Source organism: Pogona vitticeps, chromosome 4 (genome assembly GCF_051106095.1).
Source record: "Pogona vitticeps strain Pit_001003342236 chromosome 4, PviZW2.1, whole genome shotgun sequence".
Taxonomy (NCBI): Eukaryota; Metazoa; Chordata; class Lepidosauria; order Squamata; family Agamidae; genus Pogona; species Pogona vitticeps.
Window position 1 is genome coordinate 132,359,990 of NC_135786.1, and position 15,761 is coordinate 132,375,750.

The 15,761-nt window shown below is 40.8% G+C and overlaps 1 protein-coding gene and 1 long non-coding RNA gene across 5 annotated transcripts in view; one reads left to right on the plus strand and one right to left on the minus strand.

Annotated features, from left to right (window-relative positions):
* The window catches only part of UBE2D2 (ubiquitin conjugating enzyme E2 D2), a 37,095-nt gene that overhangs the window by 919 nt on the left and 20,415 nt on the right, over positions 1-15,761 (minus strand). For all 3 annotated transcript variants that reach the window (XM_078392524.1, XM_020790514.3, XM_078392525.1), the window contains one exon: positions 1,113-1,206. In XM_078392524.1, the coding sequence (XP_078248650.1) occupies positions 1,113-1,206 (94 nt within the window). The remainder of the gene's footprint in view (positions 1-1,112; positions 1,207-15,761) is intronic.
* Positions 2,160-9,904, plus strand: LOC140706805 (uncharacterized). 2 transcript variants are annotated; one of them, XR_013544712.1, is made up of 2 exons: positions 2,160-8,289; positions 8,625-9,904. It is a non-coding gene; the product is annotated as an uncharacterized LOC140706805 (long non-coding RNA). The 2 variants fall into 2 exon arrangements; XR_013544711.1 differs by having other exon boundaries at positions 8,630-9,904.

Below are 15,761 nucleotides of genomic sequence, written 5' to 3' on the forward strand. Positions count from 1 at the left end.
TTTCATCAAGTAGTAGAAGCACTTTCTTACAATGACATTAGTCATAATATTCTAGCACTGAACAAGCATCTTACGCAGATAGGTAAACAACTGGGTTACAAAGTTAACAAAAATAAAAGCCTCTATAGCAATGCTATCTGAATACAGGTTCAAAAGTTCTGAATGAATTCTCTCTGAATAGAATCCTCCAAAAAACCCAAAAGCAAAAAGTCCTGCAATGAACTGTTTGTCCCAAGTCAGTTTCAGAAAACAATATATAAACAACAGATCCTAGACTTTAGATTTCGCTCCAATTATTTTTTGACACTTTATGATCATTCATGGGGTGCCCAGTAGATATAGTAAAATTCCTTCAAAGACAGAAAGTAAATATTACTGAACACACATGTTCTCGAGTTTGCATATGCAACACAGCATAAATGTTCAAGATAATATTCCAAGCTCTCATTTATAACACCAGTCTGCCACTTTTACTACTCCCTTGGTAACTACTGAAAGAATCAGATTTCAATGTGCCTAATTTCATTACGCTAAAGCCACTTTTTTCAGATTCTGCTAAATGCTACCCATTTCAGCCCATTAAAGAAAGCTTCTGTTCCACACTGTAGTAGACACGACTCAAGTGGAATGATTCATTTATACCAGAAAGTGGAAACTAATTCCTTTAAAATGGAACCTCAAGAATCCTCTTTACAACAGGATCTACATACTACTGCTGCTATTCATGAAGCCAAACTAGTTCACCTACCACCACCTGAATAAGGTTCTCTTGTGGCAGAAGTTTAAAGTTGTTCCTCCCTCTGTAGCCTAAAAGCAGAAACTGAAGGACCTAAGAGAGGCAACTGCAAAATAGTAACATTTAAAGGTATAGATGACATTGACCAGACTTTTATTGGATTAACCTGTCCAGGTGAGAATATCAAATCTTTTCAAGCTGGAAATATAAATGCAAAGTTGCCAATGGAAGCAGATGGTACCTTCTAACAGGGAAGGATGACTCTGGTGTCAAATACACAGAGATTGCCATAGTTTAAGGGCACATATCTCCTATTGCAAACCTTCCTACTGCTTGTCTCTTCTTCAGTTTTAGAATGTTTGGCTTCCATACTCACTTTTCTCTATCTGTTTTGTAGATCCGTGCAATCTCAGGCACTAAGGGATCATCTGGATTGGGATCACACAACAGAGAACAGATGGACAAAAGTACTAGAGGGAAGAAAATACTTGATATTAGCGTTTAAGTGGAGTTAAAACACCCGTAAAGAGCAGATCAATCCCACTCAATATTTACACTCCCTTTTTTTGTGTAGGTTTTATAACCTAGCATAAAAGCTGTAGTCTGGGGTAGTATTAATTTCACCTACAATTCAGAACAAGGTACCATATCCCTGATATGCAGAGAAAAGGTAGACAACAAATTCTTGACCCTTCCACTATATACTTTCTCATCAACCACTTCCTTGTGCTGCTTTCTCTGCCTTCATTGCTGAGGTAGACTAAGGGAAAACGTAGCCAGGGAGGAAGAGGAGGAGGGAAGAGCATCCACACCTGACATCCTTCTCTGTATACTGAAGCTAGATAGAGAATTAGGAACCCACCACTTACAAACTGATACAGGGAAGCAGCAACCATATTTCTGGTTGAAGTCTGAAATAGGGACAGCCAAGCCACCATGAGAATAGGCATTTCCAGTTCACAAAGGTCCAGTGTACAACACAACAATGTGTGTGTTTCCTTGCATCTCAATCCCTGGTCCATGGGGCAAGATTGGGCCGTGGAGACAGATCTCCCACCCCTCCCTCCATGCACCCCACCTGCACACACAGCACCCCACCCCTCCACGCATGAGCATGGGCCCCCTCCGTCCCTCCGTGCAGGCACGCCCCACCCTCCGTGAGCACGCCCCACCCATCTGCGAGCATGAGGGTGCCCCCCTCCCACGCACGGACCCCGCCCCCCCCGGTCCATGATTCAGAAAAGGTTGGGGGCCACTGCTTTAAGCCATTCCTGATGCCAAAAGCCTTTGAATGTCCAAGGTCACAACAGGATTACCACTAAAATGGACTGGACAAGACTGAGGAGTGCCAAACACCAAAAAATAGGAGGGTTTTTAAAAAGCTAGCCTTCGCTGTTCCATGAATATACATAAGTAACTGGAAACTAGAGACGTGGTTGCTTATATTGATCAGATCTTCCAAAATTTATCCATACCATTAAAAGGTTTGTGTTCTTACATTCATTTATTTTACTTTTGAACCACACTATAACTGGAATTATTTTGACAGATTACAAATATTTTTTTAAAAAAAAAACAGATTAACAAAGCAACAACAAAGACTTCTGTGCCCCACAAAGCAAACCTATTTCTTATAGAGGAATGACGTTTGTTTGAAATATCTGGAAACAAGATCATCATGTCACTGTGTATTTGTTGAAGAAAACATACAAATATGAAGTGGCACTTACTGCAAGTTTTAAAGTGCTATTGAAACATACTATTCTCAGCCTCTATCATTTTAAAATCTAAATTTCCATCCATCCATCCATCCATCCATCCATCCATCTTATATGCCACCCACTCTACCCAAAGGTCTCTGGGCAGCTTACAACAATTAAAATACAATAAAAAGATTAAAATACAATTAAAATATTAAAAATCTATGAAACAATAAAATCAAAACATGGTAACATGGCAGCTTAATCTGATATTAAAACAAGTCTACAGAGTTTGAGGCAGGGAACTCTTCATACAAGGTATCCCCCATGCAAAATAGTTATCCACAACTCACACATTTACCACCAGTTAACTCTGAAGTGGATCTTATACAGAGTGGATCTCCACTCTTAAGTGGATCTTATACAGAAGTCAGAATTGGCTTTTACATACTTGCTATAGAAAATCCCTACTATCTCTTCAACTTCTTCCAAAATCTTTTAAAGTAGCATCTATCTAAGAACTTACGACCGAACACTACTACCATATGCAGTTCAGTATACAGATTACTCATCTCCTCCTCACAAAGTTTACTGGTGAATTTAGACTGATAAAATTAGGTCAAGAATTGTTGATAAAGGAGACTTAAGAGAACTGGAGAAAGAAGGTAACATCAACTGTAGACCAGAAAGGGATGGAGTCCTAACAAGGTACTAAGGACACGAGACAACACATTTGCAAAGCACTAAAATTTCATGTTTTTGTTGCTGTCACATTTCAAACAAGCAACTCTTCATCAAGACAACAATAACTTCTTATCTTTTCCATGTGGAGATTTTACCTTTGGATTAGGTCTGTAGAACAGGAACCCAGATTCACAACCTTTACAGGCTATAGCCTTGATTTTTTTTTCTTTTTTAATTGGGCTAGTGTGTGACAGATAAAATTTGATATGTATGTAATGTCCTTTTATTTCCTCTTGAACAGCCATACATCTAACAAAAATACCATAGGAATTAATTATTGAATGTGTTTATATTTAATAATATAATAATCTTAGAACTGCAGACCTGGAGGTGACCCTATGGATCATCAAAAGCAGCCCGTCAAGTAGCACAGTGGGGAACTGAACTTCCAACCTCTGGGTCCACAGCTAGATACATAAAAGACAGGTTACCTACTTGTATCCATGGTTCTTCTAGCGGTCCTCTGTGAATCCACACAACTGGGTTGTTCTGTGTCTGCACTGAGCCTCTCGGAAGTTTCTAGAGCTTAAAGACACATGATTAGTGGGACATTCCCCCATGGAGTGCATGCTGCGCCCATCCTAGGTCCCCTCAGTTCCTGAAAAGTGTCCGCCGGGTAAAAGAGCTATTTAAGATGAAACGTGACGGACAGAGGGAAGGATGGGTGGGATGTGTGGATTCACAGAGGACCACTAGAAGAACCATGGTTACAGATAAGTGACCTCTATTTCTTCTTCATGGCCTCTGTGAATGCACACAATTGGGCAACTAGCAAGCTCACTTACCGGACAGTGGGACGTCATGGTAGAAAGGATGCCAAGACAGCTCTGCCAAAACCAGCATCACACCATGCTCTGACATCCAAACGGTAATGTCTGATAAAGGTTGATGGAGTAAACCATGCGGCCGCATGGCAGATGTGAGGGAGTTCAATCCCATGCTGGAAGGCAGTGGATGTTGACAGCACTCTGGTGGAGCATGCCTTTAAGTGTTCAGGAGGTGATTTGCCTGATAACTCATACACCACTGATATAGTTTGAACAATCCATCTAGAAATAGATGATTGGGAAGATGGTGCCCCTTTGTGAGGACCGTGAAAACACAGTCTGTGTGATTTCCTGAAAGGCTTGGTCCTGTCAATGTAGAAGGCGAGAGAGCATCAAGTTTGTGGAGCATGTGCACGAGAGGTGTTGATGGTGACAGAAAGAGTGTTGGTAGAATAATTGGTTGATTAAGGTGAAATTCAGATACAACTTTGGGTATGAAGGAAATATCAAAGTACAGCATGACTTTTTCCGAATGGAACTGAAGGAAGGGTGGAGCAGAATAGAGGGCTGCAAGTTCGCTAGCCCGTTTAGCAGATGTTATTGCTACAAGAAAGGAAGTTTTCAATTATAGTAATTTGAGACTACACGTAGCCATAGGTTCAAAGGGTGGATGCATGAGTGTATTGAGAACAAGTTGTACAGACCATTGAGGAATAATACCTTGGCCGCGGAGGACAAATATTGCTGAGTCCTTTAAGAAGCCTTTTTACAGCTGGGTGACAAAAAAGTTTAGCTGATTTAGAGTTGGGAGGTTGATGAGTTACAATAGCAGAGATACACACTTTCAAAGTGGAGTAGGACAATCCAAAATGGAATAGATGAAGGACAAAGGTAAGTAAAGTTTTCAAAGAAACTGGTGTTGCAGGTAAGTTCTGAGAGTCAGTACAGGAATGCTTTCTATTTAATTTTGGTATAGGAGCTGGGTCAAGAGCTCAATCAAGCACGGCCTTTATGGTGGGAGTATCCTCCAGGCTGTCAGATTCAAAGATGGAATGTCTGGGTGGTAATCGTCTTGAGTGAGAAGACTGGGGATCAGAGGGAGTCTGAATGAGTCGGCTGACATCGACCTGAGGTAGGTGAACCACAGTTGTCTCAGCCACCATGGGGCGAGGAGGACTGCATTCGACTGGAAGTGTCGGAGTCGAATGATGGTCCTTTGTATGAGTGGTCTGGGAGGAAATAAGAGTAGGTCCTTGTCCCAGTCTATTGTGAATGCGTCTCCGAACAAGTTCTTGTCGACACCGGCTCGACAACAGTAATGTTGGCATTTGGCATTTGCTCGAGAAGCAAAGATGTCGATGGTAGGAATGCCTCAATGGTCGCACAGGAGATAGAAGATGGTGTTGTTTAGGGACCATTTGTGTGTCCTCAATGTCAGGCAATTGAGGTAGTCTGCAAGGGAGTTCTCTTCTGTGGCTATGTGGATTGCTATTGGGAATACGTGATGTACGTAACACCATTCCCATAGCTTGACAGTCAGGTATAGGAGGGATAGGGAATGTGTGCCACCTTGTTTGTTTATGTAGTAAATGGCTGTCGTATTGTCCGTAACAAGTTATACTGCATGTCCTGCGATAAGTGGTAGGAAAGCGTGGAACACCTTGATAATTGCTAAAAGTTCGAGATGATTGATGTGTAATTTTTTCTTGATTTGTCCATAGGCCATGAATCTTGTGATGCAGATAATCTGCTCCCCAACCAGATCGGCTGGCATCGGTGATAACTTGTATCATCGGTTGAAGAGATAAAAAGGGTCGTCCAACAAGGAGATTCAGGAGAAACGTCCACCAAGTAAGTTGACATAAGAGTTCTGGTGTTACAGTTAGATGCATAGATGGGTGATCCGACATGGGATCGAATAGAGACAGATACCGCAATTGAAGTAATCTCATTTTGAGTTGAGCGTGTTGTATGACTGAACTTGTCAAGGCAATGAGTCTGAGAAGATGTTGGACATGATGGGCTGATACCAAGGCTAGAGGTCAGAATGGTTGAATAGCCTTTTTTAGTTTGAGGATTCTTTCTTGTGGAAGAAAGGCTCTGGCATACAGTGAATTGATGTGGGCTACAATGTAGGTGGCATCTTGAGAGAGTTTGAGATGTGATTTGGTTAGATTCACCTTGAGGCCGAGATCTCGAAGGATGTCAAGAGTGAGATGGGTAGCTCTGACAGCATCGTGATACAAGGTTGAGACTATCAGCCTATTGTCTATGTAAGGGAATATGTTGATACCTTGAAGTTGAAGGTAGGCGGCGACTGGTGCCATACATTTTGTTAAGGTTCTCAGTGTTGTGGAAAGCCCAAATGGGAGAGAGCAAAACCAGTATGTGGTATTGTTGAACCAGAACCAAAGAAATTTATGGTGATCTGGATGAATAGAGATGTGAAAGTAGGTGTCTTGGAGAGCAATGACAACAAACCAATCTACCTATGATAGGAGAGGAATGATAGTGTCTAGTGTCAACATTCTGAAGGGTCTAGGTTGAATGAATTTATTGAGATTTCTGAGATTGAGCATGGGACGGAGTCCTCCATCCTTTTAGGGCACTGTAAAATATCTGGAGTAGAAGCCATCATGCAAGTCAGATGAAGGGACAGTGGTTATGGCTTGTTTTTGAAGAAGAAAAACTTCTTCTTGAAGAATTGTAGAATATGGGGCATTTTTTATTTTTCCCATTGGTGGAGCAGTTTTAAATTTAATGAACTAACTGTGTTTGATGATAGCGAGGACCCATTGATCATTAGTTATAGACTGCCATGCGTGAAAGAATGGACCTAGTCTCATTTGGAACTGAGTTGGATAAAGGAAAGAAGGTGAAGGGAGTTTATCGGTATTCCTTACCCTTCTTTTGAGGGCGGCAAATGGGTTGGCGGCGCTGTTGTTGCTGGTTCCAAAAGGATGACGGTGCCGAGGTTGAAGGTCCCTGAAAAGATCTTTCGGATGATTGGGGTATGTATTGTCTAAATGGCTGAAATTGTTGGTATGATTGCTGATAGAACGGTTGTCGTCGGTATTGTGGCCGTTGATATTTGTAGGTTTATTGGGTTGAGTAGGACCGGGCTGTTTTACAGATTTTGTGAAGATTTTCCATTACTTCATCCGTTTTTTGATTGAATAGTCCTGCTCCATCAAATAACAGATCTTCTCTAGTCTAGATCTGGTATCTTCTGATAATCCAGCCGATCGAATCCATGCATGCCGTCGTAGGGCGATAGAGGTGGCCATAGCCTTAGATGCACCATCTGCAGTATGGCGAGATGCAATTCTTTGTTGCTTAGCAAGTGTAGAAGCTTCAATATGGATATTGATGGCTTCTGATTTAACTGATTCAGGAGCTACTTCAAGTATGGGTAGAATTTTGTTCCATAGTTGTCTATGGTACGCTCCCATTGCAGCTTGGTAGTTTGCCACTCACATTATGAACGAAATAAGGGAATAAAGTCTTCTGCCAAGTATATCCAATTTTCTCCCTTCTCTGTTTGTAGGAGCAATAGAGTATTTGTTCTGGGCTCTTGGCTGGTTGGACTTTACTATTATTGAGTTCGGTGTGGGTTGTTTGGTAAGAAAATTGGTATCGGGACCGTGTGTCTTGTAATGGTTTTCAGTACGCCTGGAAATCTGTAAGGATGAAGGAGGTTTGTCCCATGATTCTACGATTAGATCAAGTATGGCCAGAATGAGTGTCAAAATGAGAGGAGGTGTTTTATCTTGATTAATGTTGTCAAAGGCCAAGTCTTGTTTAGATGGTGGTAGTTCCTCGATTTCAAGTTGTAACGATGTGGCCATTCTCATGACAAGCTGAGAGTAAGAGGTGAAGTCCTCTGATGGAGATGTTGGATGATTCTCAGTGACATTAGAGGTCGTTGTTGGTAAATTTGATGGTGCTTCGTCCGGAGGTAGAGATGGGTCATCTCTGTCAGATGCAGAGCCTGGAGCCTCTCTGGACAATTCTTCCAGAATGGGAGATGGAAGAGTCAGTTGTGGTGGATCAAGCTGAGTTGATTTGAGGTCTTTTTTGGTTTTTTAAATGCTGTTGTTTTGTCTTTCTTCTTTTTTGAAGAATCTAGAGATCGAGTTGAGGTTTTCGACATCAATGCTAACTTCGATTTCGAGGTGGGCTTCAACTTCTCCTTAGGATAAGGATAAGGAGTCACGGAGCTGGAAGCAGGCATAGATGGATTTTGCCGCTCTATTTGAGGGTCTGGAGACTGAGCAGACTCCATGGAGGCCACAGATGGTTTGAGAGATTTCTCCCAGAAGGAAGATCTCATTCTTTGGAGGTGAAGTTTAAGGGCTAGTTTAGTTAGCCTCTTACACGCAGAACAGGAATGGGTAGGATGTTGTTCCCCAAGGCAAAAAGGCAGCAGTCGTGCCCATCAGTTAGCAGGATCTTGTTTGCACGGATAACATACCACTTGAAAGGCCCGGGGGCCCCCCCATAAAGAGCGGGAAGGATTGGAGGGAAAAACTGTCGTAGGAGGGGAAGGGGGGGCAAAACGTGGCTAGAGAAAACTGGAAAGAACTCATGGGGGAAACGTCGAACAAAGAAATCAGTTGAAGAAATAATGATGATAAAAAAGGGAGATACGATTCAATATAGTCCTCTATTTCTCAGAACAGGTCTGTTCAACACGGCGGAAAAAAGGAACAGAAGAGACCTAGGATGGGCAGAGCATGCACTCCACGAGGAAAATCCCACTAATCATGTGTCTTTAAACTCTAGAAACATCCAAGACGTTCAGTGCAGACACAGAACCCAATTGTGTGCATTCACAGAGGCCACGAAGAACCACTGAGCTATCCAGCAATTCTCTGCTGCCTGCAAATTGTCAGCATCTATAATGTGTTATTTTTGATTCTGGATAGACGTTGTACATAGATTTTGTATGTATTTGATTACGTCACATAGATTGTACCTATTATATATTAAAGGACTAGACATGGGTTTTCTGACAGATAGGCCACAGTCAGTAAGGATGGGATCCCACCATTCTTCTACCCTGGTACTAAGTACAGGAGCTCCCCAGGGCTGCGTGCTGAGTCCCTTCCTCTATTCCCTGTACACACATGATTGCACCCCACTATATAACACCAATGCAATTATTAAATTTGCGGATGATACGACAGTGGTGGGACTCATAAATAAGAACAATGAGTCTGCTTATAGAAAGGAAGTACAAAGATTGATACTATGGTGTAAAGAAAATCATCTCACACTTAACATCAAAAAAACTAAAGAACTCATAATTGATTTTAGGAGGAAGAGAAATGTACATTTACCACTGTACATAAACGGTGAGGAAGTGGAGAGAGTTGGTAGTTTTAAATTTCTGGGTACTTACATCTCAGAGGACCTCTCATGGACTATAAATGCCAACATGCTAATAAAGAAGGCACAGAAGAGGCTGTATTTCCTGAGAATGCTCGGGAAGTTAAATTTATCACAGCATTTACTTCTGTCCTACTACCGTAGCACCATTGAGAGTGTCCTAACTTATGGCATTCTGGCATGGTTTGGGAGTAGCTCTGTAGCGGACAAAAAAGCTCTACAGAGAACCATTAAAATTGCCCAGAATATCATCGGGCTCCAGCTACCAACCCTGGATGACATCTTCACATCCCGCTGTCTGAGGAAGTCACACAGCAGCCTGAGAGACTCTTCCCATCCTGCTTATAACTTTTTTGAACTGTTACCGTCTGGCAGAAGATATAGAACAATTAAGACTCGGACCACACGTTTTCTAAATAGTTTTTATCCTAGAGCTATAATTGCAATTAATAATGAGCTTAAAGACCACCAGTAGTGAATAATTAGTTGGACTGTGTTACTTGGCCTGAGGTGTTGATGTTTGTATTTTTAGTGGGGGACTTCTAGTGGGTGGGGAGTGTTTGGGGAATGTTATGTGTGTGCATGTGTCTGGTCTCTGGGTGTCTGTGAATTTCGTTGTATGGTATACTGTGTATATACTTACAATGACAATGACAATTATTATTATCATCATCATCATCATCATCATCATCATCATCATCATCATCATCATTATTATTATTATTATTATTATTATTATTATTATTATTATTATTATTATTATTATTATTATTATTATTATTATTATTATGGGATATTCGTATTGGCACCTCAGGTGCCAGTGGAAACTGAACTCTAGTTCCAGAACCCATCAGTCCACTTACCTTTCTCCATGTGTCGCATACAGCCATCATCCATCAAATAGTGCCAATTGCAGAAGTACCCCAGCTGGCGTTTCTCCACCTCTCCACTCAGCCAACCACTCCGGCATGGAGGCAGGATGACAAGTGTCTCCGCTCAGCTGCCTAGTGATAGGCTGTGGGGAGAAGCAGCGGACTGCCAGCCAGACTACTTCCATGATTGTCGCTATGCATTTGATGATGGCCACACGTGTCACATGGGGAGTGGTAAGTGGACCTGTGAGTTCTGAGGGGCAGGGTTCAGTTTTCACTGGCATCTGTGATGTCAATATTTATACAGTATTTGTATCTCTCAGGATACAAATCTGAATATCTCATATGTCTACAAATATCTCGCCACTATAACAATTCTCATGGAAGACTTATAGAGTGACACTAATACTCCTGTGAAGAGGATGGTTTGCCCTAGTTCTAAAGGAAGAAAACAACTGTCACCTTTTCCTGCTTTCTTATGAAAATGATATTCCTCCCATTCAGAAGATCCCCGTTTCTAGCCAAGTTTCATACCATATTACCAAGTGTTTTCCAAAATTATAAACAAAGAATTAACAAATATTGACAAACACGGAAAAGAATACAGTACATTTGACTAAGAACACAGGTTAATAGCAAAATTGAGGAGGCAATTTAAATATAGTATAAGGTTCACCCATTATTTTCAATTTTAAAGAAGAACCAAGTATATGTGTACAACCCAAAGAGGGGAAACCTCTAGCTCTGGAGGCATCTCATAACCAGACTGTTCACAAACTTTCTACAGTCCACTGCAGTGATTCAGCAGGATATGACCTAAATATAAATAGAGAACAAGACCCTTCCACAAAATCTATAATACACCACCTTTCAAATCTGAATAGCCAAGCAGCTATTTACTAGAAGCTGATCTATACTACATAATTTACTCTTCCTTCTTATTTGTATTTCCAATGTAAAATTCAATAGCAAATAATTTGGCAATTTCTTCTGCTAACATTTTACCACTTTAACATCCGTGTTGTTGTTGTTTAATCATGGTCCGGTGGGCCAGATAGGCGGGGTATAAATCAAATCAAATCAAATCAAATCAAATCAAATCAAATAAATAAATAAATAAACAAATAAATAAAATTATAAATAAAAATAATAAAAATAATAAAAATAATAAAAATAAAAATAATAAAAATAAAAATAAAAATAAAAATAAAAATAAAAATAATAATAAAAAATAATAATAATAATAATAATAATAATAATAATAATAATAATAATAATAATAATAATAATAATAATAATAATAATAATAATAATAATAATAATAATAATAATAATAATAATAATAAAGTCGTGTCCGACTCGTCATGACTACATGGACCAGAGCACGCCAGGCCCTCCTGTCTTCCACTGCCTCCCGGAGCTGGGTCAAATTCATGTTGGTAGCTTCAATGACACTGTCCATCCATCTCATCCTCGGTCGTCCCCTTCTCCTTTTGCCGTCACACTTTCCTAACATCAGGGTCTTTTCCAGGGAGTCTTCTCTTCTCATGAGATGGCCAAAGTACTGGAGTCTCAGCTTCAGGATCTGTCCTTCCAGTACGCACTCAGGGTTGATTTCCTTCAGAATGGATAGGTTTGTTCTCCTTGCAGTCCAGGGGACTACCAAGAGTCGCCTCCAGCACCATAATTCAAAAGCATCAATTTTTCGGTGGTCAGCTTTCTTTATGGTCCAGCTCTTGCTTCCATACATCACTACTGGAAAAACCATAGCTTTGACTATGTGGACCTTTCTTGGCAAGGTGATGTCTCTGCTTTTTAAGATGCTGTCAAGGTTTGTCATCACTTTCCTCCCAAGAAGCAGGCATCTTTTAATTTCATGGCTGCTGTCACCATCTGCTGTGATCATGGAGCCCAAGAAGGTAAAATCTGTCACTGGCTCCATATCTTCCTCTTCTATTTCCCAGGAGGTGATGGGACCAGTGGCCATGATCTTAGTTTTTTTGATGTTGAGCTTCAGATAATTTTTTGCACTGTCCTCTTTCACCCTCATTAAGAGGTTATTTAATTCCTCCTCACTTTTTGCTATCAGAGTGGTATCATCTGCATATCTGAGGTTGTTGATATTTCTTCCAGCAATCTTAATTCTGTCTTGAGATTCATCCAGTCCAGCCTTTCGCATTATGTATTCTGCATATAAGTTAAATAAGCAGAGGCCCAATACACAGCCTTGTTGTACTCCTTTCCCAATTTTGAACCACTCAGTTGTTCTATATCCAGTTCTAACTGTTGCTTCCTTTCCCACGTATAGATTTCTCAGGAGATATATAAGGTGGTCAGGCACTCCCATTTCTTTAAGAACTTGTCATAGTTTGTTGTGGCCAACACAGTCAAAGGCTTTTGTGTAGTCAATGAAGCAGAAGTAGATGTTTTCTAGAACTCTCTGGCTTTCTCCATAATCCAGTGTATGCTAGCAATTTGGTCCCTAGTTCCTCTGCCCCTTCGAAATCCAGCTTGTACTTCTGGGAATTCTCGGTCCATATTGCTGAAGCCTAGCTTGTAGGATTTTGAGCATAACCTTGCTAGTGTGTGAAATGAGTGCAATTGTATGGTAGCTGGAGCATTCTTTGACACTGCCCTTCTTTGGGATTGGGATATAGACTGACCTTTTCCAATCCTCTGGCCACTGCTGAGTTTTCTAAACTTGCTGGCATATCGAGTGTAGCACCTTAACAGCATCATCTTTTAAGATTTTAAAGAGTTCAACTGGAAGGCCATTAGCCCCACTGGTCTTGTTGGTAGCCATGCTTTCTAAGGCCCACTTGACCTCACTCTCCAGGATGTCTGGCTCAAGGTCAGCAACCCCACTATCTGGGCTGTCCGGGACATCCAGATCTTTCTGGTATACTTCCTCTGTGCATTCTTGCCACCTCTTCCTGATGTCTTTTGCTTCTGTGAGGTCCCTGCCACTTTTGTCCTTTATCATGTCCATCTTTGCACAAAATGTTCCTTTAATATCTCCAATTTTCTTGAACAGATCTCTGGATTTCTCTTTTTATTATTTTTCTCTACATCTTTGCACTGTTCATTTAAGAAGGCCCTCTTGTCTTTCCTTGCTATTCTTTGGAAGTCTGCATTCAATTTTCTGTAACTTTCCCTATCTCCCTTACATTTTGTTTCCCCTCTCTTCTCTGCTATTTGTAAGGCCTCGGACAACTACTTTGCTTTCTTGCATTTCCTTTTCTTTGGGATGGTTTTTGTTGCTGCCTCCTTTACAATGTTACAAGCCTCTATCCATAGTTCTTCAGGCACTCTGTCCACCAAATCTAGTTCCTTAAATCTCTTCTTCACTTCCACTGTGTATAAGGGATTTGGTTTCGATTATACCTTACTAACCCAGTGGTTTTTCCTACTTTCTTCAGTTTAAGCTTCAATTTTGCTATAAGAGGCTGTGATCAGAGCCACAATCAGCTCCAGGTCTTGTTTTTTGCTGACTGTATAGAGCTTCTCCATTTTTGGCTGCAGAGAACACAACCAATCTGATTTCGATATTGCCCATCTGGTGATGTCCATGTATAGTCTCGCCCTTTTGTGTTGTTGGAAAAGAGTCTTTGTGATGACCAGCTTATTCTCTTGACAAAACTCTATTAGCCTTTGCCCTGCTTCGTTTCGAACTCCAAGGCCAAACTTACCTGTTGTTCCTTTTCTCTCTCTCGACTTCCTATTTTAGCATTCCAATGCCCTATAATGAGAAGAATATCTTTATTTTGTGTCAGTTCTAGAAGGTGTTGTAAGTCCTCATAGAACTGGTCAATTTCAGCCTCTTCAGGATTGGTGGTTGGTGCATAAACCTGGATTACTGTGATGTTGAAAGGTCTACCTTGGATTCGTACTGAAATCATTCTATCATTTTTGAGATTGTATCCCAGTACAGCCTTTCCTACTCTTTTGTTAACTATGAGGGCTACTCCATTTCTTCTACAGGATTCTTGCCCTCAATAGTAGATATGATAATCATCTGAATTTAATTCACCCATTCTCGGCCATTTTAGTTCACTGACGCCCAAGATGTCAATGTTTATTCTTGCCATCTCCTGTTTGGCCACATCCAGCTTCCCAAGGTTCATAAATCTTATATTCCAGGTTCCTATTCAGTATTTTTCTTTGCAGCATCGGACTTTCACTTCCACTCATGTCCGCATCTGAGCATCCTTTCGGCTTTGGCCCAACCACTTCATTATCTCTGGAGCTACTTGTACTTGTCCTCCGCTCTTCCTCAGTAGCATGTTGGACACCTTTCGACCTGAGGGTCCCATCTTCCAGTGTCTTATCTTTTAGCCTTTTGTTTCTGTCCATTGAGTTTTCTGGCAAAGATACTGGAGTGGCTTGCCAATTCCTGCTCCAGGTGGATCGCGTTTAGTCAGAACTCTCCACTATGTCCTGTCCGTCTTGGGTTGTCCCTGCATGGCATAGCCCATAGCTTCTCTGAATTACTCAAGCCCCTTTGCCACAACAGGGCAGCAATCCGTCAAGGGGTCAATCGGTGAAAGGGCTAACATTAGCAGGAACACCCAATTTACAAGCACAAAACTCTCACACTGTATTAGCTGGAACACAATATGTTTATATTAAGGAATGAGCAATATGATTTCTCATGACAAGCCTTCAGAAGCCGGTGAATTACAAGACACCAGAACCAATGTGCAGTTCAATTATCTTTCTACTGCTATTGTGAATAAGAGCACATTCTGATCGCACAGCTGATTTCAGAGACAAGTTCTTATGCTAAATGTAGTTAAATAGTCTGGCAATTGTCATACTGAATCAGGGAATGGCTATTCTATCTCAGTATCTGTTTGCAACATGGCAATATATTCTGAGAAACAGCCATTTAAAACTTACAATTTCTCCATCAATTATATAAAGATTTTTTAAAAGGCAATTTATGTCAATTACTATCACACCATCATGGCAGTATCAACCCACTTTTTATACTTCAAATGTCTTATATTTTCTTTGTTGTTGTTGTTGCAATGCATGTGCACATCTCTTATCACCTTACAGATCTCAGTCATGTGCCTTGCCCTTCCTCTCTACTTGAGGATTTTTTGCACGGTCGTGTCTTAATGCATTTACAAATATACCACAAGTATCATCATCATGCATCGTCAAGTTAATTCTGACTTATGGCAAGCCTTTTCAATATTTTCCAGGTAGAGAATACCCAGAAATGTTTTACCATTCCTTGTTTCTGGTGTACCCTGTGCATCTTGACCAAGGCCACACAGGCTGGCTCTACTCAGAGGAGGCACAGTGGGGAATCAAACTCCTGACCTATAGCTCTTCAGCCAGATACCTAAATAATTTCCAAGCAGAATTCTGTGTTTATCCGAACAGAATATTAAACTCCATAGATTTTATTTAATTGAACCTCACAACAAAGTATTTTAATTCTAATACTTATAAATAGGGGTGTGTGATATACAAAAGAGATATACCGCTTTGGAAGTATACAGTGCATTTCATATTTATATGAGAAAGCAGTTTCAATTCA